The following is a 27,242-nucleotide window of genomic DNA, read 5'->3' as shown; positions in this document are numbered from 1 at the left end:
TTTTTTTTTTTTACTAGAAGTAATAAAAAAATATTAAATTAAATAAAAACCTTTTCACCAAGTCTACAAGTTTGGGCACCATACTGAGTCAGTATTTATATATTCTTATATTTGCCTGCGGTAATTGGAAACAGGGCCAAGTCATTTTTGCAAGCTCTGCAATATTTATAGGTTGTCTAATTTTGTTCTTTTTGTAGTTCGTGTTGGCTTTTAATGTTATATTGTGATTTTGTACTTTACACTGTTGTGAAAACCAACCTCCTAAACTGATTATGTATGTATGTATAATTTTTGCATCTTGAGTTCTCCATCATTAAGTGTTCTGCCCATGCAATGTTTCCGTAGTAAGTTCATACTGTAACATTTTTAAACCTGCCTCGTTTGCTTTGCTTGATGTACATAATACCTGAACAATAATAATAAATTGATGAATACAGTTTGCAACCTGCCTAAAAAATCCAGATGAGTCACTTAAGGTCAGACATGTTAATGAAGTTCTCAGACTTTACAAATAGTGTACAGGCTACTACAAATTCACCATAGTTAATGTTTTTATTCATCTTTTTTAACATGAAATAAACAGTAACACCAAAGAAAGCTTCATTTTTGTTACATGACTCATTATTTCATGTCACATCAAAATTCAACACATTATGCAAACTGCTGATGTACGACAACTTTTTATATACAGTATAGAGCCAGCATAACACTTTAATCACAGTATTTTACGTTTGATTCAATTTTCCTGACAATTGTCTTATTATCCAGTTATAGATGGGTTTTATTTTACCTGGAAGAAATTTTTACTAAATACTGTTAAGGTGTTTTTACTTTTTATAACTCGTCATTGTAGTTTGTCTTCCTGTCCAATTTTTAAAAGTTGTCTAATCATAGATTTAAAAATCAAAATGTGCTAATAGAAGTCATTTTCCCTCATGGTGCTTACAGAACGTTTGCATGATTCATAACGAAGTCAAACTAAACTAACTCATAAGTATGAACAAAACAGACATAGCTGTATCAGTCAGAGTGGCTGTTGTCTTAACAGCTGCAGTTTCTTGAAAAAAATGTAAAACAGTCCAACTATGAATGTTTTACATTCCCAGTCTCAGAAGAAACAAAATTAAAGAACAAAAGGACAAACCTTTGGTGTCATTGCAAATAATAGACTTTGCCATTTATTAACATTAAACAAAATGTGTTAATAAGCTGCAGAGGCAGAAGGAGATGTTCCTCTGAGTTAGTACTTGTAGCCACTGAGCTTACTTGATGTGTGTGTCTAAGTCAACACACACACTGAGCTATCTGTGTTTAGTGAATATGAATGTGTAATCACAAGTAATGTCAGCAACAAGGGTGTCTACTTTGTGCTGTTACTGCACAAAGCCGACACCCTTGGTTACAGCCTTATGGTAGCATAACATGAGTAAACAATCAACCTTAATGAGAACATGTCACTGTGTGTGGACACTAACTGAAAAAACTGTTAAAACTAAGAGATAAGTACTTAGTTTGAGAAGTTTAATACAGAACAGGTACTGGATGTCCATGAACTGTTATGGGAAACCCATTGGTCTACTTTTTCTCTTAATATTTAATGTGGGAATAATCAAACTGGTGTGACATTTACCGTGATATCATTTCTGAAAATGAAGAAAGTTTAAAAGTTTTGTGCATAAAAACACCTTCAGCTTTGACACCAGAATTTTCTGTATGTACATTGATCTATACTGCTCTGAAAAAGTATAACTTATGTGTGATCCTCATAAAAAGAAACTGTAGTCATTGTTTACCAATGGACTTTTAGTGATGATACATCACAGATCAGGACGTAATGTTCTACCTGCACAATCCTTCCTTACAAAGTTATTGTTTGATCAAAGAAATAGTTGATCTGCAGTCATGTGGTTTAATTCAGATATAATATTGTCATAGTTGTCTGTGAGATAACTGTGGAAGGTCAAGACTGACATCAGGGCTCAGTACATTGCTTTTGCCTTCTTATAACAGTTTTAAGTTTGAGAACCCAAAGCAAAGAAGAAAAGTAGCAAGGGTGGTGCGAACCAGCTCGCTAAACATGGTTAAGTCTTGGTTCCAACCCCTAAATTAGAAAACAGCCAATGATTTGCAGTACAGAGTTGCCATTCATAAAACGTTTCAAAGAGACAAAAAGTGGTCCAGTCCTACCAGCTTGTGCACAAGTAAATAGGTTTGGGGAAAGCGGACTGTGGCAGGAGGAATACTACCTCTGTGGCAGAGAGAGGTAGAAGCAACGTGCAGACCAATTCCCTGGAAACAGTCTTCATGTCGTCCCTCAAGTACATTCAGTACCACGGCCTTCTCCTGCCCACTGTGGCCCACAGTGCAGAGAGCCTGGAGTATGCCCACAATTTCCCTGTGGAAGACACCGATGTTTTTGCTGTGACTTATCCCAAGTCAGGTACTGTATAATTGTTCTAATATCTGTCATCTCTCTTCATCCCACCTCCTGTGTGGTATGATTGTCATATATTTCAGATTTCCATTTTTAATCATAAAGTAGAATCTTATATGTAGTGCCAAAATAACCAAGATATGATGTTTAATCCTTTTTAGGGTATGTGTGGGCTATTACATCATTTGCTGTTTTAGGGCACCAGCGGCATGTAACACATTACACTTCAGTTCAATACAATACAACTAGAGGAACACTTGGACCTCAACCAAGGCCAATTAGTCCACATTTCTAAGAGATCTAAGTTTACAAACTAAACTTTTAAAAAGCCATTTTATGCTTTGCATTAGTCCAGTGACAGAAAATAGTTGGTCTTTTATCGATAAGTGGACAAGTCCAAGGTTTTTCTCATTTCTGTACTTCCTAACACTGCAGTGCTTCTTCCTCCTGCCTGCCACCCTACAGTCCATTTTACGTGTTACTTTTGGAAGGATGTCTAAAATGAATGAAATGCATCTAAGGGATAGGAAAATGTAGGTTTCCTGAAGGAGTATCACTACAACACTACACAAGTCTTCTGCCAACCTTCATGTCTTCATATTATGATGTGACTGGATGGAACAGAGAGAGGGAGACTTGGCACAGGTGTGTGCAGTTAACAGAGGAGGAAATCATCAGGAGGTGAAGAAGCTGAGAGGAGTCAGGCGAGTTAAGTAAACTCTTCTTCCCTTTTAAATTGCTTGCATATTTTTACAGATCTGCAGGATTTTAACTTATCTTGGGTGGAAAGTGTGTGTGGGAGGATTTGAATGAAAGCGAGAAGGCAGTTTTATGAGTTCCCCTAAATTGCATGTGTCCTTTATGCAGTGCCTGCTGAGGGGGGGGCAATGTGGTTTTTAGTGGATTGGTTTGGTAAACAGTGTGTGTTGGGTTGGTGATCACACTGGAAGCATTAGCTGCTCTGGGTTAAGGAAGGCTTGACCAGGTTGGATCCCTCCTCAGTTTTAATGGACTTTTAAGTAGATTTAATAAAGCTCCCCATTTTCTTTTAGTATTATGCGGTGTGATTGTTTTAAGGGCGTCATAATTTGAGTAAAGAATTTCTGACTGTGGGGAATCTGCAAAAGATTTATTACAACATTGTGTTTAAGAAGCCTGACTTTAATGTAATATTTAAAAGCAGTCTTGAGGTACTGTTGAAGGTCTTCCAAAGGTTGTCCTTAAACTTTGATTAACTTTTCACTCATTTTTAGTCCAGTCCATATACCTGACCATTTTCAGAAGAATTTGTTTATCAGGAAAGTAAGGACAAATTCTGTTAAAAGCTGAGAGATGTGTCTTGTCCTTCAGTTAATCCATTTATTATTCACTGAAGCCTCATAAGAAATCAGAAGCTGTTCATAAGGAAGAGAGACTGGGGAGAAAAGACCAAGGTATGCCAAATGACACAAAAGGTGGACTGAAAATCAGTTTCAACGCGTCTTAGAGTGATGAATTATTCCAAGGGACTAGACCTCAACATCACTGAAGCAGTGTGTGATGATCTTTATTAGAAAAGACAAAAATGGATTGAGTAGCTCCCAAGAATCAGAAAATCTTCAATGAAGTCTCAGAAAATATTCCTGAAGACTACTTAAAGAAATCATGTAAAATGCTCCTTTAAGAGAGGCTCTATTATTATTATTATTATTATTATTATTATTATTATTATTATTATTATTATTATTATTATTATTATTATTATTAATATTATTATTGCATCTAAAGGGGATCTGACACTTCATCCAACAAATTTAAAGTAAATGTATGTTTTAATAAACACTTTTAACTTAGAACAGCAGTTGATTGTAGCTCAACAATATGATGATGCAGCTGTCAAACTTAATGCTTAATTGTTGTTGGTTTATTATGACAGCTCCAAAACAAGTATGTCATGTGTTGTTTTTGTCTCTTTCGCCAGTGCTACAACTTCGGGGATGACTTCACTTCTTGTTCTTAGCAGCTGCACAGCTGATTTTAATTGGCTAACAAGAACAACCATTTTTGCTAAACTAAAATGTCATGACTACTTTAACAAGTTTGGTCTAAATATAATTTGAGACAATTAATGTGAAGGAAAAAAAAACATTTCACTGATGACAAATGTTCATGGTTTCCATGGAATCTGATATGCAGAGAAAAAAATCTAGAATTGCACAAACTTGTATTAATTTCTGAAAACAGACAGCAGAATATAATTTTCTCTTTTTTTACTTAGACTCCATTTTAAATTTTATGCTTAATCATTCATGGAGGTCTAACTTTTGCAGAAATATGTCATCAGTTAAGCAATCATTTTCTGTAAATACATGACTGCAGGAAGTAACAAGTTGCAGACCAAAACTTTGCATATACAGCAAGTGTTTGAATAATATCCCTTGCCAGTGTATAAGTTAGTTAGGTGAGGTTGGCCTTTTAAAAACTGGTTGGCTTGTTTTTGTGAATATGCATGCAGCATTTTAGATTTTTATTTTTTAATTTTTAAAAATATTTATTTATTTTAATTAACCTTTGATTGCAGTGGGGAGTTTGATTTATTCATGTTTCCTGTTCTTGACAGTACTGCCTTCCTGAACCTGAAAATAAATAAATATATAAATAAACATATACAGTCTTCAACTGTACTAGCATTGCAGTGCTGAGTGTGGATAGACAAGTAAAAATATTAGTTATTTTCTCTGTTATTTTAAAAACTCCCCTTCAAATTACCCCACAGATCAGGAAGTATTGTGCTGCATTCACGTACCCTTGGAATTATAGTGAAAATAAATCTTTGATGTCCAGTCATTTCTGTCTCGAATAATATTTTCAGGTGTTAAACGTAACAGGTATGACGATTTGCTTAAGTTAAAGATGGGAATCATCAGAGTTGAATATTCTATAATGAAGTCTCCGGAATTTGACATCTATCTGCAATATCAAGGATTTCTGCTTCCCAGAGAAACTCACTTCTTACAGAGTTTGAAGTTTGCAAATGAATTCAAGTTTAAAGACGATGACGTTGTGGCTGTTACATATCCGAAGTCAGGTCAGTGCTGTCAAAGACTCCATATTTTCAGTGCTCACAGCGAACTAATGTTTAAAATCTGTTTCTTCTTTTACTGATACCAATTTTCCCCTGAATGTAGAGATCGCACCGGCTGTAACTCAGCTGCCCACGGTATAAGATACCTGGACTTTGCTGTAGCAAGTGTATACACACACACAAGATTACAACAGTGGCTAAAATGTATAATTCATTAGGAGTTATGTACTTTTCATCAAAATGACCATTTCAAGGAAGATGGAAAGCTGATCTTTGAATCAATAAATCGGAGGTGATAAGTAAAATGATTTAAAAAAAATCTGCATATTGTGGTTCAAAATACGCATTTTATGGTTAAATATATAATTATACTGTCTAAACTTCATTGATATGTGCGCCTGCAGTCTCAGAATTGCAGTGGCGAACTAATAGATGGTCACAAATAACTCCTGACAACTAAAAAACAAAAGAAAATCAACTCTTGGTTTATTTCTTGGCTCTTCGCAACCTATATTGTTGTGGCTTCTAAACCGATAACAACGTCATACACTAGGAATGTGTCCCAAGGCTGTATAAATTACTGTGTCAAGCTTGTGAATAAAAACAATATTTGAGAAACACGAGGCTCGATGCCTCATAGTCACTAAACCTATGAGACAAAATGCTGTGTTGCTGCGACGGTGTACTAATCAACCTCAGGTATCTGAAATTAAGTTGCAGCCTATTCAGACCTGAGGCTCCTTTCATACATAAAACCTATATATGTTTGCAGATCAAATGTTGTGTGATCTGCAACATGCTAATGCAAACTGCTCATGTCAAACTTTTTGTGATATATTAACTTACTAAGTTCTGTCTGACAGAAATTGTCAGACTGTGAAAATCTCTGACCTTATTATACCAGATTATGTTGATTAATAAGTCTGTTTTTTCAGTAGAGCAGAAAGAATTGTTTCAGTGCCCCTCCTTTTATCTATTTCTGCAGGTACTATCTGGATGCAGGAGATCCTTCCGTTGCTGCTTAATGGAGGAGATCTGACTCCAATCCAGACTACTGTAAACTGGGACCGGGTCCCATGGCTGGGAGTAAAAAGATTGGCTGAGGTTGCAGATAAGCTGACATCTCCACGTGCTCTGGTCACACATTTTCCCTACAGCCTCATGCCCCCTTCATTCCACACCTCCAAAGCCAAGGTACATGTATGGACACTTTGCCTGACATGTCCATGTGTAAGCTCTTAACGTTTCTGCTCGTTATCACTTGTAGGCGATCTATGTGATGAGGAACCCAAAGGACATCTTGGTGTCTTCATACTACTTCCATCAGATGGCGACCTTTCTCGAGGATCCAGGGACTTTTGATGAGTTCTTGGAGAAGTTCCTGGAAGGCAGAGGTCAGAGTTTTTACAGCCCACATATAGACTTTTCTTAGAGACTGACATCTGAAATGAAGTGTTTGAATTTTCTGCAGTGGAGGGTATGCAGAGGCATGAAGTCGTGTAAATGTGATGAACGTAGAGCAGTGGTTTATTGTAAATACGCAGCGATCCAGGACTTGTTTTGTCTGCAGTGATGTTTGGGAAGTGGACAGACCATGTGAAGAGCTGGAGGCGTGCAGAGCTGGGAGACAGAATTATGTTCATCACTTATGAAGAAATGGTTCAGGTAAAGTAGTTGCTGGTAGAGTTTAAACATAAAATACAGAACTGTATTTTGTATAGAGATGCTGCTTCACCTCTTATCTCTGATAAATTTAAAGACTGGACCCTGTCACATCTTCTACTCAGAAAAGAAACACTAAGATATCAGTCTCAGTTTGTGGATAAGAGCATCAACCATCTGCTGCACTTTAAGGTTGTGTATGTCTTTTTCAGGACCTGCCTGCAGCTTTAAGGCGTATGTCAGACTTCTTGTGCCGTAATCTGAGTGATGAAGCCATTCTGAAGATAGCAGAGCATTGTTCTTTTAAGACTATGAAAGCCAACAGAATGTCCAACTTCAGCCAGATTTCGAAAGAGTATATGGACAATGACAAGTCTCCTTTCTTGAGGAAAGGTGAGCGTCTACATGTCAGTCATTACACACGACTAGTCTGAGCAGTAGACCCGACTGGAAACCTTTAGAGCTTCTGCTCTTTGTTGTGAGATTTAGTGAGACATTTTCCTAAAATATCAGATTTAATTTTTAGATACTACACAGAGCATTGTTTTTCCTTCAAAAATTTATTGTGTTTACAACTCCTCCTTGTGTGTTTTTGTGTCAGGGATTAGTGGAGACTGGAAAAACCACTTCAGTCCAGAGCAACTGGCCCGATTCACATCGGTCATTTTTAAAGAGCTGGAGGGCGAGAACTTCTCTCTGCCCTGGAGCCTGGATTGACCAGCAAAGAACAAAAAGGGCTGTATGGAGATAAAGTCCAGGCCTGTACATAACAGTCATTTACAACTGGAGTTAAATTCTCAAAACAAACACAAGTCTGCAGAATCCTGCTTAAGACATAATAAAATACATTAACATATATATTTATATATATGTATGTGTGTGTGTGTGTGTGTGTGTGTGTGTGTGTGTGTGTGTGGAGATATATATATATATATATATATATATATAAATATATATATGAGAGAGAGATATGTGTGTGTTTATGTATTTTATTATCTGTCTTCGGCAGGATTCTAGAAACCTGCGTTTCAAATCAAATCAAACTTTATTTATAAAGCACCTTTCATGCCACACGCAACACAAATTGCTTTACATGATTAAAAACATTTATGCATATAAAAACAAAACAAAGTAGGAAATACATAACAATAGAAACACTCACCAAAATATTTCACACAGCTTCACACACACACACACACACACACACACACACACACACACACACACACACACACACACACACACACACACACACACACACCAAGTAGCCTTCCCTCCCCATTCTATACAAACATGATTCTCTTATTTCTGTCTCGAACTGAATGTTATTAAAAATACTAAAAGTGATAAGCATCTGGCCTGATGCTGCTGTGAGGAAACAATATCAGTGTCATGGGGATCCATCCACACCAGGGGCCAGTCCACCCATGTCAAACAGCGGCAACCACCCCCATCAGAACAGACCGGGGCCCACACCACAGCCAAAAGGCCGCGGTGCAGGGCCCCAGCCACCCCGATAGGTGCAATCACCACGACAGCAGCCCCCAGACCGAGCAGGCAAAGCCCCCTGGCATGGAGGATCCCCACGAGGAAAACACTGGAGTTAAAATAAAACAACCTTAAGAAACAATAAGAACAGCTTAAGAATGAATAAATAAATAAGTAAATAAATAAATAAATAGTACAGTTGAATAAAATGAAAATAAAATAACATGAAAATAACATTATCTAAAATAAATTAAGATCAAATAAATTTAGTTAAAAGTCAAGCTAAAAAGGTAGGTCTTAAGCCTCTTTTTAAAAACATCAACATTCTCTGCAGCCCTGAGGCCCTCCGGCAGACTATTCCAGAAACGAGGGCCGTAACAATGGAAAGAGGCCTCGCCTTATGTCTTGGTCCTCACCCTTGGAACAACTAAAAGGCCAGTACCAGAGGACCTCAGGGTCCACGAGGGTTCATAATTAAAAGCAAGTCGGATAAATAAGAGGGCCCGAGACCATTAAGACATTTATAAACTACTAAAAGAACCTTTAAATCAATCCTGAAGCGCACTGGGAGCCAATGCAGCGATTTTAAGTTCTGACAAAATGCTAAATTTATCAGATACCAGGATCTAAACATTGCAATCAAACTTTTTTCATTGCCAATAAAATAAATACTGCTAAAACACTGATTGTTTGGATCTCTCACATCTGTAAATCTGTTGTAGGTTTATACTGTATGATCAGTAAAACATCAGTTTGTGCTAATTGCTACATGACTACTGTGTAAGTACTTTTAGATCTTTTGGTCTTTTGAGAGTACAATGTATGAAACACATGACATACTGTATAAGATATGCTTAATAAACTGGACAAATATAAATGAACTGTCATTTTGATACTGAGAGGCATCACAAAGCGACACTTCAATGCAAAAAAGTTCAATTTATTTACTCTTGAAGAGGAAAGAAGATATTAGAAAATAAGCTTTTGAACAAATGCCACTGTCCTGTTATGTTTTGTTGTTTTTTTTTTTTACTAGAAGTAATAAAAAAAATATTAAATTAAATAAAAACCTTTTCACCAAGTCTACAAGTTTGGGCACCATACTGAGTCAGTATTTATATATTCTTATATTTGCCTGCGGTAATTGGAAACAGGGCCAACTCATTTTTGCAAGCTCTGCAATATTTATAGGTTGTCTAATTTTGTTCTTTTTGTAGTTCGTGTTGGCTTTTAATGTTATATTTTGATTTTGTACTTTACACTGTTGTGAAAACCAACCTCCTAAACTGATTATGTATGTATGTATAATTTTTGCATCTTGAGTTCTCCATCATTAAGTGTTGTGCCCATGCAATGTTTCCGTAGTAAGTTCATACTGTAACATTTTGTAAACCTGCCTCGTTTGCTTTGCTTGATGTACATAATACCTGAACAATAATAATAAATTGATGAATACAGTTTGCAACCTGCCTAAAAAATCCAGATGAGTCACTTAAGGTCAGACATGTTAATGAAGTTCTCAGACTTTACAAATAGTGTACAGGCTACTACAAATTCACCATAGTTAATGTTTTTATTCATCTTTTTTAACATGAAATAAACAGTAACACCAAAGAAAGCATAATTTTTGTTACATGACTCATTATTTCATGTCACATCAAAATTCAACACATTATGCTAACTGCTGATGTACGACAACGTTTTATATATAGAGCCAGCATAACACTTGAATCACAGTATTTTACATTTGATTCAATTTTCCTGACAATTTCTTTCTCTTATTATCCAGTTATAGATGGGTTTTATTTTACCTGGAAGAAATTTTTACTAAATAATACTGTTAAGGTGTTTTTACTTTTTATAACTCGTCATTGTAGTTTGTCTTCCTGTCCAATTTTAAAAAATTGTCTAATCATAGATTTAAAAATCAAAATATGCTAATAGAAGTCATTTTCCCTCATGGTGCTTACAGAACGTTTGCATGATTCATAACTAAGTCAAACTAAACTAACTCATAAGTATGAACAAAACAGACATAGCTGTTTCAGACAGAGTGGCTGTTGTCTAACAGCTGCAGTTTCTTGAAAAAATGTAAAACAGTCCAACTATGAATGTTTTACATTCCCAGTCTCAGAAGAAACAAAATTAAAGAATAAAAGGTCAAACCTTTGTGCTGTTACTGCACAAAGCAGACACCCTTGGTTACAGCCTTATGGTAGCATAACATGAGTAAACAATCAACCTTAATGAGAACATGTCACTGTGTGTGGACACTAACTGAAAAGACTGTTAAAACTAAGAGATAAGTACTTAGTTTGAGAAGTTTAATACAGAACAGGTACTGGATGTCCCTGAACTGTTATGGGAAACCCATTGGTCTACTTTTTCTCTTAATATTTAATGTGGGAATAATCAAACTGGTGTGACATTTACCGTGATATCATTTCTGAAAATGAAGAAAGTTTAAAAGTTTTGTGCATAAAAACACCTTCAGCTTTGACACCAGAATTTTCTGTATGTACATTGATCTATACTGCTCTGAAAAAGTATAACTTATGTGTGATCCTCATAAAAAGAAACTGTAGTCATTGTTTACCAATAAACTTTTAGTGATGATACATCACAGATCAGGACGTAATGTTCTACCTGCACAATCCTTCCTTACAAAGTTATTGTTTGATCAAAGAAATAGTTGATCTGCAGTCATGTGGTTTAATTCATATATAATATTGTCATAGTTGTCTGTGAGATAACTGTGGAAGGTCAAGACTGACATCAGGGCTCAGTACAAAAAGTGGTCCAGTCCTACCAGCTTGTGCACAAGTAAATAGGTTTGGGGAAAGAGGACTGTGGCAGGAGGAATACTACCTCTGTGGCAGAGAGAGGTAGAAGCAACGTGCAGACTACCAATTCCCCGGAAACAGTCTTCATGTCGTCCCTCAAGTACATTCAGTACCACGGCCTTCTCCTGCCAACTGTGGCCCACAGTGCAGAGAGCCTGGAGTATGCCCAAAATTTCTCTGTGGAAGACACCGATGTTTTTGCTGTGACTTATCCCAAGTCAGGTACTGTATATTTCTTCTAATATCTGTCATCTCTCTTCATCCCACCTCCTGTGTGGTATGATTGTCATATATTTCAGCTTTCCATTTTCAATCATAAAGTAGAATCTTATATGTAGTGCCAAAATAACCAAGATATGATGTTTAATCCTTTTTAGGGTATGTGTGTACTATTACATCATTTGCTGTTTTAGGGCACCATCGGCATGTAACACATTACACTTCAGTTCAATACAATACAACTAGAGGAACACTTGGACCTCAACCAAGGCCAATTAGTCCACATTTCTAAGAGATCTAAGTTTACAAACTAAACTTTTAAAAAGCCATTTTATGCTTTGCATTAGTCCAATGACAGAAAATAGTTGGTCCTTTATCGATAAGTGGACAAGTCCAAGGTTTTTCTCATTTCTGTACTTCCTAACACTGCAGTGCTTCTTCCTCCTGCCTGCCACCCTACAGTCCATTTTATGTGTTACTTTTGGAAGGATGTCTAAAATGAATTAAATGTATCTAGGGGATAGGAAAATGTAGGTTTCCTGAAGGAGTATCACTACAACACTACAAAAGTCTTCTGCCAACCTTCATGTCTTCATATTATGATGTGACTGGATGGAACAGAGAGAGGGAGACTTGGCACAGGTGTGTGCAGTTAACAGAGGAGGAAATCATCAGGAGGTGAAGAAGCTGAGAGGAGTCAGGCGAGTTAAGTAAACTCTTCTTCCCTTTTAAATTGCTTGCATATTTTTACAGATCTGCAGGATTTTAACTTATCTTGAGTGGAAAGTGTGTGTGGGAGGATTTGAATGAAAGCGAGAAGGCAGTATCATGAGTTCCCCTAAATTGCATGTGTCCTTTATGCAGTGCCTGCTGAGGGGGGGCAATGTGGTTTTTAGTGGATTGGTTTGGTAAACAGTGTGTGTTGGGTTGGTGATCACACTGGAAGCATTAGCTGCTCTGGGTTAAGGAAGGCTTGTCCAGGTTGGATCCCTCCTCAGTTTTAATGGACTTTTAAGTAGATTTAATAAAGCTCCCCATTTTCTTTTAGTATTATGCAGTGTGATTGTTTTAAGGGCTTCAAAATTTGAGGAAAGAATTTCTGACTGTGGGAAATCTGCAAAAGATTTATTACAACATTGTGTTTAAGAAGCCTGACTTTAATGTAATATTTAAAAGCAGTCTTGAGTTTTTTTTTGAAGGTCTTCCAAAGGTTGTCCTTAAACTTGGATTAACTTTTCACTCATTTTCAGTCCAGTCCATATACCTGACCATTTTCAGAAGAATTTGTTTATCAGGAAAGTAAGGACAAATTCTGTTAAAAGCTGAGAGATGTGTCTGGTCCTTCAGTTAATACATTTATTATTCACTGAAGCCTCATAAGAAATCAGAAGCTGTTCATAAGGAAGAGAGACTGGGGAGAAAAGGCCAAGGTATGCCAAATGACAGAAAAGGTGGACTGAAAATCAGTTTCAACGGGTCTTAGAGTGATGAATTATTCCAAGGGACTAGACCTCAACATCACTGAAGCAGTGTGTGATGATCTTTATTAGAAAAGACAAAAATGGATTGAGTAGCTCCCAAGAATCAGAAAATCTTCAATGAAGTCTCAGAAAATATTCCTGAAGACTACTTAAAGAAATCATGTAAAATGCTCCTTTAAGAGAGGCTCTATTATTATTATTATTATTGCATCTAAAGGGGATCTGACACTTCATCCAACAAATTTAAAGTAAATGTATGTTTTATTAAACACTTTAACTTAAAACAGCAGTTGATTGTAGCTCAACAATATGTTACGGCCCTGCTTGTCGTAGACAAGCTGTGGCCGTTTGTGTGTGATTAGGGGCGTCAGAGCGCTGCCCGGAGTGGCCAAGGCCAGCGCCTTTGTCCCCGCCCCTGTGTGACTGGCACCCCTCTGGACCAGTCAGGCTGCAGCCTACGGAGAAGCTCAGGCTGAAAAGACTGCAGCCGAGGCAGGTCTGGAGGGGGAGAAACCAGAATGGCTCCGGCCTCTCTCCCCCTCATGTTGTGCACCGGGTGTGTGTGTGCGTCGCGACCACCTCCTTTTCCACAATGGGTGCCTTAAGTGTTTGGTTGAGTTAAGTTTACTTTGTGTTTGTGTTAGAGCTGGGCTAGGTTAGCGTTTTATTGTGTTGTGACGACGGTCACTTTAGTTTATGGGCCTGTTGCTTTTGTTTGGTTTTAGTTTCCTCACCGAGTTGCGGTTGTGTCTGTGTGTGCACTCGGTGAGTGTTTGGTATAGGTTTTGGTTTGTTTCTTTCTGCAGGTCCGCTAACCCCAGCTCATCTTTTGTTTTACAGGTTGTCCATCACTTATCACGGGAGTTGTAAATAAATGTGCTTTTATTTTGAAATACCACCTGTCCACGCCGTGTTTCTTTGTTACGCCCGTCCCTACCCCTTAAGTCGGGTCGTAACAAATATGATGATGCAGCTGTCAAACTTAATGCTTAATTGTTGTTGGTTTATTATGACAGCTCCAAAACAAGTATGTCATGTGTTGTTTATGTCTCTTTTGCCAGTGCTACAACTTCGGGGATGACTTCACTTCTTGTTCTTAGCAGCTGCACAGCTAATTTCAGTTGGCTAACAAGAACAACCATTTTTGCTAAACTAAAATGTCATGACTACTTTAACAAGTTTGGTCTAAATATAATTTGAGACAATTAATGTGAAGGAAAAAAAAACATTTCACTGATGACAAATGTTCATGGTTTCCATGGAATCTGATATGCAGAGAAAAAATCTAGAATTGCACAAACTTGTATTAATTTCTGAAAACAGACAGCAGAATATAATTTTCTCTTTTTTTACTTAGACTCCATTTTAAATTTTATGCTTAATCATTCATGGAGGTCTAACTTTTGCAGAAATATGTCATCAGTTAAGCAATCATTTTCTGTAAATACATGACTGCAGGAAGTAACAAGTTGCAGACCAAAACTTTGCATATACAGCAAGTGTTTGAATAATATCCCTTGCCAGTGTATAAGTTAGTTAGGTGAGGTTGGCCTTTTAAAAACTGGTTGGCTTTTTTTTGTGACTATGCATGCAGCATTTTAGATTTTTATTTTTTAATTTTTAAAAATATTTATTTATTTTAATTAACCTTTGATTGCGGTGGGGAGTTTGATTTATTCATGTTTCCTGTTCTTGACAGTACTGCCTTCCTGAACCTGAAAATAAATAAATATATAAATAAACATATACAGTCTTCAACTGTACTAGCATTGCAGTGCTGAGTGTGGATAGACAAGTAAAAATATTAGTTATTTTCTCTGTTATTTTAAAAACTCCCCTTCAAATTACCCCACAGATCAGGAAGTATTGTGCTGCATTCACGTACCCTTGGAATTACAGTGAGAATAAATCTTTGATGTCCAGTCATTTCTGTCTCGAATAATATTTTCAGGTGTTAAACGTAACAGGTATGACGATTTGCTTAAGTTAAAGATGGGAATCATCAGAGTTGAATATTCTACAATGAAGTCTCTGGAATTTGACATCTATCTGCAATATCAAGGATTTCTGCTTCCCAGAGAAACTCACTTCTTACAGAGTTTGAAGTTTGCAAATGAATTCAAGTTTAAAGACGATGACGTTGTGGCTGTTACATATCCGAAGTCAGGTCAGTGCTGTCAAAGACTCCATATTTTCAGTGCTCACAGCGAACTAATGTTTAAAATCTGTTTCTTCTTTTACTAATACCAATTTTCCCCTGACTGTAGAGATCGCACCGGCTGTAACTCAGCTGCCCACGGTATAAGATACCTGGACTTTGCTGTAGCAAGTGTATACACACACACAAGATTACAACAGTGGCTAAAATGTATAATTCATTAGGAGTTATGTACTTTTCATCAAAATGACCATTTCAAGGAAGATGGAAAGCTGATCTTTGAATCAATAAATCAGATGTAAGAAGTAAATTGATTTAAAAAATCTACATATTGTGGTTCAAAATACGCATTTTATGGTTAAATATATAATTATACTGTCTAAACTTCATTGATATGTGCGCCTGCAGTCTCAGAATTGCAGTGGCGAACTAATAGATGGTCACAAATAACTCCTGACAACTAAAAAAAAAAAAAAAGAAAATCAACTCTTGGTTTATTTCTTGGCTCTTCGCAACCTATATTGTTGTGGCTCCTAAACCGATAACAACGTCATATACTAGGAATGTGTCCCAAGGCTGTATAAATTACGGTGTCAAGCTTTTATCTTGTTGGCAATTTTCCCTGACAAGGTCTTAGTCAGTAAACGCGCAGAAAACAAATGCATATTTTTTTTCTACTTTATTCCTCTGAGGAATTAATTTTCACAAAACAAAATAAAAGGTGTTATCCACGAAGCTGAACTTAGCTTCCGATTTGCGCAGCCTCCGATTTGCTAGTTAAGGGAAATTTTAAGGGACCCTTAAGTCAGAACGCAAGTGACTGTATTTCTCTATTAACCCTGCGTTTTATTGATACTCAATGCCGTCAAACCTGTCTTAGATTATTCTACAGAGTCTCCAGAATCTGAAAAACATAGTTTGTGATTTGTGAAACCTTTCTCTGATTTGTGAAAATGCAGTAAAGGCAGATTTCACTCATTTTTCTGCTGTTTTTACACACTAGATGTTATAATATCACACTGAGTCAGGTCAAACCTGTCTTAGATTATTCTACAGAGTCTCCAGAATCTGAAAAACATAGTTTGTGATTTGTGAAACCTTTCTCTGATTTGTGAAAATGCAGTAAAGGCAGATTTCACTCATTTTTCTGCTGTTTTTACACACTAGATGTTATAATATCACACTGAGTCAGGTCAAACCTGTCTTAGATTATTCTACAGAGTCTCCAGAATCTGAAAAACATAGTTTGTGATTTGTGAAACCTTTCTCTGATTTGTGAAAATGCAGTAAAGGCAGATTTCACTCATTTTTCTGCTGTTTTTACACACTAGATGTTATAATATCACACTGAGTCAGGTCAAACCTGTCTTAGATTATTCTACAGAGTCTACAGAATCTGAAAAACATAGTTTGTGATTTGTGAAACCTGGTGGGGTTTATTTTGTGGAAGCAGGTGTTCTGGAGAAATAGTCTGTTGTGGCATTTTGTAGTTTACTGTCCTTAATAACATTCTATAGTTTTGTGAAGCCATCATCTGGTTGATAACTTCTCCTCTCTCGGTGCTGTACGGTGGTTTCCCCTTTAGTGTCCTCTGTGTCTTCATAGCCGTTTCTGTAATATGATGACTTCATCATATGAAGATCTTCTTCTCTGGATCATACTATTTTGTAGTAAATTACTTTAGGCTTATGCTGTGGCAAAAATACTTTCAGGTAAAAGAAGAGCTCCGGACATCAGCTTTATGTAAAAATGATGGTTTATTACAAAAAGTGACATCGTAAACAGATATGCATCTCTGTGAGGTTTCTGAAGCCAATCATAGAAAAACCCCCTGACTAGATGTGTAAGTCTCTCTTTTATAGTTTTCAAACAAAGAACATTCCTCAGTCCTGAATCGTCCAATCATAGATCAGATACAAGTTTAAATATAGGATGTTCGTGTGTTCTTCTCCGAATTTCATGTTAATATCCTGTGCTGGGAACGTTTCTAAGTGCAGAGTACAGTCCTTTAAGACAGACCCTTATAAGGAAACCATCTACTGTAAGTGTGTCTTACACGATGCTATGTTTAGATACTCCTAGAGGCCTATAAGCCTGTCCATGCTTGGATCCTAAAGCAAAGAGCCGTCTGCTTACAGCTGCAATGAAGTATAGTTCTAATCTATGTATTTTAAGTAACTCTAATTATGAAATGTTGAGAATAAGATACTTCACAATAGATATTATAACATCTGGACCAGGTATAGTGTGTAAAAACGGCAGAAAAATGAGTGAAATCTGCCTTTACTGCATTTTCACAAATCAGAGAAAGGTTTCACAAATCACAAACTATGTTTTTCAGATTCAGTAGGCTCTGTAGAATAATCTAGGACAGGTTTGACGGCATTGAGTATCAATAAAACGGAGGGTTAACGGAGTAATACAGTCACTCGCGTTCTGACTTACGGGTCCCTTAAAATTTCCCTTAACTAGCGAATCGGAAGCTGCGAATCGGAGGCTAAGTTCAGCCTCGTGTGTTATCCCAGGTCAGAGTATGTCTATTTGTTCTCAAATACAAGACCACACCTTGATAACATAGAGACCTAAGGAAAGATTTCCTTCCAAGTTCCCTTTTTGTAATAAAACTTTAAAGTATTTGTAAAAAGGAGGTTTTAAATTTACTTACCATGGGATTGCTAGAAAGACAGATGGTATTTACTGGCTTTACACGTGTCAATATGTTGTGAATAAAACCAATATTTGAGAAACACGAGGCTCGATGCCTCATAGTCACTAAACCTATGAGACAAAATGCTGTGTTGCTGCGACGGTGTACTAATCAACCTCAGGTATCTGAAATTAAGTTGCAGCCTATTCAGACCTGAGGCTCCTTTCATACATAAAACCTATATATGTTTGCAGATCATATGTTGTGTGATCTGCAACATGCTAATGCAAACTGCTCATGTCAAACTTTTTGTAATATATTAACTTACTAAGTTCTGTCTGACAGAAAGTGTCAGACTGTGAAAATCTCTGACCTTATTATACCAGATTATGTTGATTAATAAGTCTGTTTTTTCAGTAGAGCAGAAAGAATTGTTTCAGTGCCCCTCCTTTTATCTATTTCTGCAGGTACTATCTGGATGCAGGAGATCCTTCCGTTGCTGCTTAATGGAGGAGATCTGACTCCAATCCAGACTGTTGTAAACTGGGACCGGGTCCCATGGCTGGAAGAGAAAAGATTGGCTGAGGTTGCAGATAAGCTGACATCTCCACGTGCTCTGGTCACACATTTTCCCTACAGCTTCATGCCCCCTTCATTCCACACCTCCAAAGCCAAGGTACATGTATGGACACTTTGCCTGACATGTCCATGTGTAAGCTCTTAACGTTTCTGCTCGTTATCACTTGTAGGTGATCTGTGTGATGAGGAACCCAAAGGACATCTTGGTGTCTTCATACTACTTCCATCAGATGGCGACCTTTCTCGAGGATCCAGGGACTTTTGATGAGTTCTTGGAGAAGTTCCTGGAAGGCAGAGGTCAGAGTTTTTACAGCCCACATATAGACTTTTCTTAGAGACTGACATCTGAAATGAAGTGTTTGAATTTTCTGCAGTGGAGGGTATGCAGAGGCATGAAGTCGTGTAAATGTGATGAACGTAGAGCAGTGGTTTATTGTAAATACGCAGCAATCCAGGACTTGTTTTGTCTGCAGTGCTGTTTGGGAAGTGGACAGACCATGTGAAGAGCTGGAGGCGTGCAGAGCTGGGAGACAGAATTATGTTCATCACTTATGAAGAAATGGTTCAGGTAAAGTAGTTGCTGGTAGAGTTTAAACATAAAATACAGAACTGTATTTTGTATAGAGATGCTGCTTCACCTCTTATCTCTGATAAATTTAAAGACTGGACCCTGTCACATCTTCTACTCAGAAAAGAAACACTAAGATATCAGTCTCAGTTTGTGGATAAGAGCATCAACCATCTGCTGCACTTTAAGGTTGTGTATGTCTTTTTCAGGACCTGCCTGCAGCTTTAAGGCGTATGTCAGACTTCTTGTGCTGTAATCTGAGTGACGAAGTCGTTCTGAAGATAGCAGAGCATTGTTCTTTTAAGACTATGAAAGCCAACAGAATGTCCAACTTCAGCCTGGTTCCCAAAGATTATGTGGACAGTGACAAGTCTACTTTCTTCAGGAAAGGTGAGCGTCTACATGTCAGTCATTACACACGACTAGTCTGAGCAGTAGACCGGACTGGAAACCTTTAGAGCTTCTGCTCTTTGTTGTGAGATTTAGTGAGACATTTCCTAAAATATCAGATTTTATTTTTAGATACTACACAGAACATTTTTTTCCTTCAAAAAGTTGTTAGACTGGAAAAACCACTTCAGTCCAGAGCAACTGGCCCGATTCACATCGGTCATTTTCAAAGAGCTGGAGGGTGAGAACTTCTCTCTGCCCTGGAGCCTGGATTGACCAGCAAAGAACAAAAAGGGCTGTATGGAGATAAAATCCAGGCCTTTACATAACAGTCATTTACAACTGGAGTTAAATTCTCAAAACAAACACAAGTCTCCAGAATCCTGCTGAAGACATAATAAAATACATTAACATATATAACATATATATATAAATAAAAAGAGAGAGAGATAGATAGAGGAGGAGGGGAGGCTGGGGCCCGAGGCCTGAGGATGATGAACCGGATGGAAAGACCTGCCGATGGAGGACAAACACCACACCATAGATTGATAGATGGATAGATAGATAGATAGATAGATAGACAGACAGACAGACAGACAGACAGACAGACAGATAGACAGACAGATAGATGGATAGATATGTCTGTGTATGTTTATGTATTTATTATCTGTCTTCAGCAGGATTCTAGAAACCTGCGTTTAAGTTCTCAGGACTGACAAAATGCTAAATCTATCAGATACCAGAATCTAAACATTGCAATCAAACTTTTTTCATTGCCAATAGAATAAATACTGCTAAAACACTGATCATTTGGATCTCTCACATCTGTAAATCTGTTGTAGGTTTATGCTGTATGATCAGTAAAACATCAGTTTGTGCTAATTTCTACATGACTACTCTGTAAGTACTTTCAGATCATTTGTTTTTTTTAGAGTACAATGTATGAAACACATAACATACTGTATAATATATGCCTAAGCTGCCTTATTTAAAGATTATATTATTATTATTATAAGATATGCCTAATAAACTGGACAAATATAAATGAACTGCCATTTTGATACTGAGAGGCATCACAATGCGACACTTCAATGCAAAAAGTTCAATTTATTTACTCTTCAAGAGAAAAGAAGATATTAGAAAATAAGCTTTTGACCAAATGCCACTGTCCTGTTATGTTTTTTGTGTTTTTTTAACTAGAAGTAATAAAAACATGAAAAAATAACATTTTCATCAAGTCTAAAAGTTTGGGCACCATACTGAGTCAGTATTTATATATTCTTATATTTGCCTGTGGTAATTGGAAATAGGGCCAACTCATTTTTGCAAGCTCTGCAATATTTATAGGTTGTCTAATTTTGTTCTTTTCGTAGTTCGTGTTGGCTTTTAATGTTATATTGTGATTTTGTACTTTGCACTGTTGTGAAAACCAACCTCCTTGTCATGGGTTTACACTTGTTGGTGCTTCTTCCACCTCTTTCCTTATTCGGATGAGAGGCGGCTTCACTAATCAAGGCTGGGCAGCTGAGGTGAATCGGGCTCATCAGACGGCTGCATAAAGATTCCAGGATCTTCTCTAGTCTTCGCTGCATCGTACAACTAATAGTGGTAACCGGCTCTGCACAAATCTAAGTCTAGAATTATCTATCTGTGTTCTTACCTGCATATTATTCTCTCCCAAGCACCCTGCCCTTGATTGTACAACGGACTCGTGGAATCCTGTCTGCCCGCTCTCTGCCTGCCTTCTCCTCGCCTTGAGTCACACTGGAACTCACCTGACTTCTCACAATCGCTTTGTAAATAAACACTCACTAATTCTAAACTGTGTGCTCTCCTCCTTGGGTCCTAAACCAGATTCCGACCGAACGATCCAGCCACCAACATGGACCCAGTGGGAAGTCTTCTGCGGATGCTGGCAAACCCGACTCTGCCGGAGAATTGTTTTTTGCCGTTTCTTCTCAAGGAAATCTGCTCGGACAACATTCTCAGGTACTCCGATCCCTCAGTGATAGTCATCAGGCCTTACAGACTCAGCTAAATGATATCACCACCAGAATGTCCGACATGCTAACCCAGCTATCCCAGCTTTCCGTTCCCACAGCTCCACAGCCTGGCCCTGTGTGTCCACCGACTGCATCCACCCGTGAAGTTCACATTCCTGACCCCAAACCCTACACTGGAGAGTTGGGCAAGTGTAGAGGTTTCCTCCTTCAGTGCTCTCTTGTGTTTGAACAGAAACCACTCACCTACGCCACTGACAGGTTCAAAGTCTCTTTCATTATAGGTCTGCTAACATCCAGAGCACTGACCTGGGCGAAAGGCTTATCTGGAAACCACACCACTGCACACTTTAACCTACAGCAATTAAAAAAGGTTTTTGACGATCCTGTGCGTGGTCGGGAAGCGGCCAAGCATTGTATGACGTTGAAGCAGGGTGCCTTGAGTGTGGCCGAATTCTCCGTCGAGTTCTGGACCCTTGCCGCTGACTCAAAGTGGAACCCCACTGCATTAACAGATCATTTCTTGCACTGTTTAACAGACACGCTGAAGGACGAGCTGGTGACCCGAGATCTTCCGGAGGATCTCGATGACCTAATCGATTTGGCCATTTGTTTGGACAACCGTCTTCGGGAGAGGCGTCGGGACCATAGGGGGTCCCGGTCTGTGCCGGTTCAAGGAGATGACACGACATCCGCGCCCCATCCTTCCCTGGTTTCTTCGGCTTCGTTCCTCTCTACCAAGGAGCCAATGCAGGTGGAGCGGGCTCATCTGGCTCTGGCCGAACGCCAGAAAAGGCTGCGGGCTGGTGAGTGTCTGTATTGTGGTGAAGCTGGTCACTTCCGTATTTCCTGTCCTGTGCGCCCAAAAGAGGGGGCCCGTCAGTAAAGGTCGGTGTCCTGACGGGTCAAACCAGTTACAGAACCACTACCCCAACCAAGACACAGATTCCCGCAACCTTAACTTGTTCTGACCAGTCTGTCACTATCCCTGCCTTACTTGATTCTGGTGCAGAGGACAGCTTTCTGGACATTGGCTTGGCTGAGAAGGCTCAGATACCACTGGTTCCTCTACCACATCCCATGACAGCCAACGCCCTGGATGGCCGAACACTGGCCCAGGTAACCCCCACCCCTATTCCAGTCAGATTGAAACTTTCGGGCAACCATTCAGAACTAATCGATATTATTAAGCTTATATTATCGTATAAGATAGCTGTCAAAAAGACGTATGCATGATTCTAAGATTTGTAGTCGTATTTTTGTGTTAATAAAAGTTTTGTGCACAAATCAAGGCTGTCATATATGTGCGTCTGGTCAATTTTGTGGATTAGGAGTTGTTTTATGTGAGTATGAATCTTAAAGCTGTGAGTGCAAAATCTTGTGAATACAACTCCAATTTCTACGAAGACAAAGTCTCCTATTCTGTGTGGACACGAATTCACGTTTTTGGGTACGAGTAGAAAAGTATTCAGATGACGTCACAAGGGAGGAGTAATCGATCTGCCGATTGTACAAAACACAACAAGCTCCAATTTCAAAGATGGCTGAAGAAATTGCAGCGGGAGGAGCTACCGGCTCAAGTGAAGCATCACAGGTAAGATGTTCAAGCGGTCTTTATTTATATATTAAAGAAAAACATACTATTTTCAATAATATTCTTTGATTTAAAGACGTACTGCTATAGTTTGCCATGTCGGGTAGTGCTAGCATTAGAAGCTGGCTTGTGCTATTAGCATTGATGTAGCGTGGAAACTATAAAATGTTTATTCTTAGACAATGTCGACTGAAATGCGACTTTTATGGATTTATTAATTACGCTATTTAGTCGATCAGTCTGTCCTCGCCAATCCTCTTTTCCATTTACCCCACTCCCTTCGTCCACCTTTTTTTTTTTTATTCCACTCCTGCGTTGTTCAGAAGCTGAGGATAAATCAATCCATGTACCGGTGAATAACCGTATTTATTATATATGTCATGATATGCATATTTATGTAATCTTCTCTGCCATAAACACGATATTGCGGGGGTTGCGGGGGCGTTTGAGTGACGTGACCTGGGACGCCGATGGAGTGAAGAGACTTAATTCCTCCCAGTAGAAAGTTGCAATGGATTTCTTTAACCATCACTATTACTCTGAAGTTGGTTAAGTACCGCGTAAAACCTCATAGGGCAAATATCTGGCATATTTCCTCCCTGAGCATCATCTTTGTCATCTGATCAACCAGCGGAGCACCGTTGCTAGGGGCATTGGCGTCCCTAGCAACGGTGCTCCGCAAGTCGTGTTATACTGTTTACAAAAATGACAATCCATTGCAACTTTCTACTGGGAGGAATTAAGTCTCTTCACTCCATCGGCGTCCCAGGTCACGTCACTCAAACGCCCCCGCAACCCCCGCAATATCGTGTTTATGGCAGAGAAGATTACATAAATATGCATATCATGACATATATAATAAATACGGTTATTCACCGGTACATGGATTGATTTATCCTCAGCTTCTGAACAACGCAGGAGTGGAATAAAAAAAAAAAGGTGGACGAAGGGAGTGGGGTAAATGGAAAAGAGGATTGGCGAGGACAGACTGATCGACTAAATAGCGTAATTAATAAATCCATAAAAGTCGCATTTCAGTCGACATTGTCTAAGAATAAACATTTTATAGTTTCCACGCTACATCAATGCTAATAGCACAAGCCAGCTTCTAATGCTAGCACTACCCGACATGGCAAACTATAGCAGTACGTCTTTAAATCAAAGAATATTATTGAAAATAGTATGTTTTTCTTTAATATATAAATAAAGACCGCTTGAACATCTTACCTGTGATGCTTCACTTGAGCCGGTAGCTCCTCCCGCTGCAATTTCTTCAGCCATCTTTGAAATTGGAGCTTGTTGTGTTTTGTACAATCGGCAGATCGATTACTCCTCCCTTGTGACGTCATCTGAATACTTTTCTACTCGTACCCAAAAACGTGAATTCGTGTCCACACAGAATAGGAGACTTTGTCTTCGTAGAAATTGGAGTTGTATTCACAAGATTTTGCACTCACAGCTTTAAGATTCATACTCACATAAAACAACTCCTAATCCACAAAATTGACCAGACGCACATATATGACAGCCTTGATTTGTGCACAAAACTTTTATTAACACAAAAATACGACTACAAATCTTAGAATCATGCATACGTCTTTTTGACAGCTATCTTATACGATATATATCTGCTCCAGAATCCCCTCTGGTCCTAGGACACCCCTGGCTATCTCGCCACAACCCGCACGTTGACTGGGAGACGGGAACCATATCTGGCTGGAGTGAGAGGTGCCACCAGACATGTCTACGATCAGCGTTGCCCCCTATCGAAAAAACGGAGAGTCCTGAAAAGACCCCTGATCTGTCATCCGTGCCTAGTGAATACCACGATCTGGCTGAGGTATTCAGCAAGCTTAAGGCAACATCTCTTCCCCCTCACCGGCCATACGACATGGCTATAGACTTGTTACCTGGGTCCTCTTTACCTAACAGCCGCATATATAACATCTCCAGACCCGAGAGAGATGCCATGAATAAATACATTCAGGAGTCTTTGCAGGCCGGCATAATAAGAACCTCTTCTTCCCCGCTAGCTGCAGGATTCTTCTTTGTGTCTAAAAAGGATAAAACCCTGTGGCCCTGCATGGACTATCGGGGTCTGAATGACATCACTGTCCGCAACAAATATCCCCTGCCTCTCAGACTCTGCCTTTGATGCCCTGCTAGGCTCCACCGTGTTCACAAAACTGGATCTCCGCAACGCCTACTACCTGGTTCGTGTCAAAGAGGGGGACGAGTGGAAGACTGCTTTCAAAACCCCCTTAGGTCACTACGAATATTTGGTCATGCCCTTCGGTTTAACTGATGCCCCTGCTGTTTTCCAGGCCCTTGTTAATGACGTCCTCCGTGACTTCCTGAACCAGTTTGTGTTTGTAAATCTTGATGATATTCTGATCTATTCCCAGAACCTGACCGAACATAAGGTCCACGTCAGACAGGTGCTGCAGCGGTTGCTGGAAAACAGGCTCTATGTGAAGGCAGAGAAGTGCCAGTTCAATTCGGACACCGTCAGCTTTCTGGGATACATCTTCATGAGCGGGCAGATGAAGACCGACCCGAAGAAGGTTAAAGCAGTGCAGGAGTGGCCCAGGCCGGATACCATGAAGCAGTTACAGCGTTTTCTGGATTTCGCCAACTTCTATCGGCGCTTCATCAGGAACTTCAGCCAGGTAGTAGCACCACTCACACAGCTAACCTCACCTAAACATCCCTTTCATTGGTCAGAGCGCGCGGAGTCAGCTTTTCAGGAGCTGAAGAACAGGTTCACATCCGCTCCGGTACTCACTCATCCCGACCCGTCTCGCCAGTTCGTGGTGGAAGTGGATGTCTCCGACATGGGGGTAGGAGCGGTCCTGTCACAACGGGCTGAACAGTCGGGAGTTCTTCATCCCTGTGCGTTCTTCTCACGGTGCCTCTCCCCTGCAGAGAGGAATTATGATGTTGGCGAACGGGAACTATTGGCTGTAAAATTGGCTCTGGAGGAATGGCACCACTGGCTGGAGGGGGCAGCGCAGCCATTCATCGTTTGGACAGATCACCGGAATCTCGAATACATACAGACAGCCAAACGCCTAAACGGCAGGCAGGCCAAGTGGGCTTTGTTTTTTGGACGCTTTAACTTCTCCCTTATTTACAGGCCCTGATCCAAAAATGTCAAGCCAGACGCCCTGTCTCGACGGTTCTGTCCCGATGACCCGTCCGCCGATCCTGGTCCCATCCTGCCTGCGTCCTGTATTATCGCGGCGGTCACCTGGGAGGTTGAACAGAACGTCCGTGATGCTCAATGCGCGCAGCCTGATCCAGGTACCGGTCCCCCTGACAAACTGTTTGTTCCAGATAACGTCCAATCCCACGTCATCCAGTGGGGTCACTCCTCCCGAGTGGCTTGTCATCCTGGTGTTGCCCGGACCTCAGCACTCATCCGGAGGCGCTTCCGGTGGCCCACGCTGGAAAAGGACATCCGGGAATATGTGGCTGCCTGTCCCGTCTGCGTGCGAGGAAAAGCCTCCTCTAAGGTCCCTGTTGGACTTCTTCGACCACTTCCTGTCCCCGAGAGGCCCTGGTCTCATATCGCCTTAGATCCTGACACTCCTAAACTGATTATGTATGTATAATTTTTGCATCTTGAGTTCTCCATCATTAAGTGTTCTGCCCATGCAATGTTTCCGTAGTAAGTTCATACTGTATCATTTTGTAAACCTGCCTCGTTTGCTTTGCTTGATGTACACAATTACTGAACAATAATAATAAATTGATGAATACAGTTTGCAACCTGCCTAAAAAATCCAGATGAGTCACTAAAGGTCAGACATGTTGATGAAGTTCTCAGACTTTACAAATAGTGTACAGGCTACTACAAATTCACCATAGTTAATGTTTTTATTCATCTTTTTTAACATGAAATAAACAGTAACACCAAAGAAAGCTTCATTTTTGTTAAATGACTCATTATTTCATGTCACATCAAAATTCAACACATTATGCAAACTGCTGATGTACGACAACGTTTTATATATAGAGCTAGCATAACACTTGAATCACAGCATTTTACGTTTGATTCAATTTTCCTGACAATTGTCTTATTATCCAGTTATAGATGGGTTTTATTTTACCTG

The 27,242-nt window shown here is 39.2% G+C and overlaps 2 protein-coding genes across 7 annotated transcripts; both read left to right on the top strand.

Moving 5' to 3' along the window:
• The first annotated feature begins 2,200 nt into the window (after positions 1–2,200).
• LOC121641247 (sulfotransferase 2B1-like) lies at positions 2,201–8,015 on the top strand. 2 transcript variants are annotated; one of them, XM_041987277.1, is made up of 6 exons: positions 2,201–2,440; positions 6,484–6,692; positions 6,766–6,892; positions 7,069–7,163; positions 7,373–7,553; positions 7,762–8,015. In XM_041987277.1, the coding sequence occupies exons 1-6, from the start codon at positions 2,305–2,307 to the stop codon at positions 7,875–7,877; spliced, it is 864 nt and encodes a 287-aa protein (XP_041843211.1). In that variant the 5' UTR covers positions 2,201–2,304; the 3' UTR covers positions 7,878–8,015. The 2 variants fall into 2 exon arrangements, with proteins under 2 accessions (XP_041843211.1, XP_041843210.1); XM_041987276.1 differs by lacking the exon at positions 2,201–2,440 and adding an exon at positions 5,357–5,501.
• A 3,479-nt stretch (positions 8,016–11,494) lies between these two features.
• LOC121641245 (sulfotransferase 2B1-like) lies at positions 11,495–27,129 on the top strand. 5 transcript variants are annotated; one of them, XR_006010676.1, is made up of 11 exons: positions 11,495–11,713; positions 18,464–18,672; positions 18,746–18,872; positions 19,049–19,143; positions 19,353–19,533; positions 20,376–20,433; positions 21,029–21,141; positions 21,216–21,522; positions 22,073–22,339; positions 25,533–25,796; positions 26,264–27,129. XR_006010676.1 is itself a non-coding variant. In XM_041987275.1 (6 exons), the coding sequence occupies exons 1-6, from the start codon at positions 11,578–11,580 to the stop codon at positions 19,807–19,809; spliced, it is 873 nt and encodes a 290-aa protein (XP_041843209.1). In that variant the 5' UTR covers positions 11,495–11,577; the 3' UTR covers positions 19,810–20,418. The 5 variants fall into 5 exon arrangements, 1 of the variants encoding a protein (XP_041843209.1); XR_006010677.1 differs by lacking the exon at positions 11,495–11,713 and adding an exon at positions 12,298–12,411 and having other exon boundaries at positions 26,264–27,128; XR_006010674.1 differs by lacking the exon at positions 11,495–11,713 and adding an exon at positions 15,214–15,358 and having other exon boundaries at positions 26,264–27,128.
• Positions 27,130–27,242: the final 113 nt, after the last annotated feature.

Source organism: Melanotaenia boesemani, chromosome 6, assembly GCF_017639745.1.
Source record: "Melanotaenia boesemani isolate fMelBoe1 chromosome 6, fMelBoe1.pri, whole genome shotgun sequence".
In the NCBI taxonomy this organism is placed as follows: domain Eukaryota; kingdom Metazoa; phylum Chordata; class Actinopteri; order Atheriniformes; family Melanotaeniidae; genus Melanotaenia; species Melanotaenia boesemani.
This window is presented reverse-complemented; position numbering and strand designations above follow the sequence as displayed.

Excerpts from the sequence above, each read along its gene's own strand:
- LOC121641247 (XM_041987276.1), top strand. The coding sequence starts at position 5,357 with ATGAAGTCTCCGGAATTTGACATCTATCTGCAATATCAAGGATTTCTG. Across the intron at positions 6,893-7,068 it reads GAAGTTCCTGGAAGGCAGAG|TGATGTTTGGGAAGTGGACA; the intron begins GTCAGAGTTTTT and ends TTTTGTCTGCAG. Across the intron at positions 7,164-7,372 it reads CTTATGAAGAAATGGTTCAG|GACCTGCCTGCAGCTTTAAG; the intron begins GTAAAGTAGTTG and ends TGTCTTTTTCAG.
- LOC121641245 (XM_041987275.1), top strand. The coding sequence starts at position 11,578 with ATGTCGTCCCTCAAGTACATTCAGTACCACGGCCTTCTCCTGCCAACT. Across the intron at positions 18,673-18,745 it reads TCCACACCTCCAAAGCCAAG|GTGATCTGTGTGATGAGGAA; the intron begins GTACATGTATGG and ends TATCACTTGTAG. Across the intron at positions 18,873-19,048 it reads GAAGTTCCTGGAAGGCAGAG|TGCTGTTTGGGAAGTGGACA; the intron begins GTCAGAGTTTTT and ends TTTTGTCTGCAG.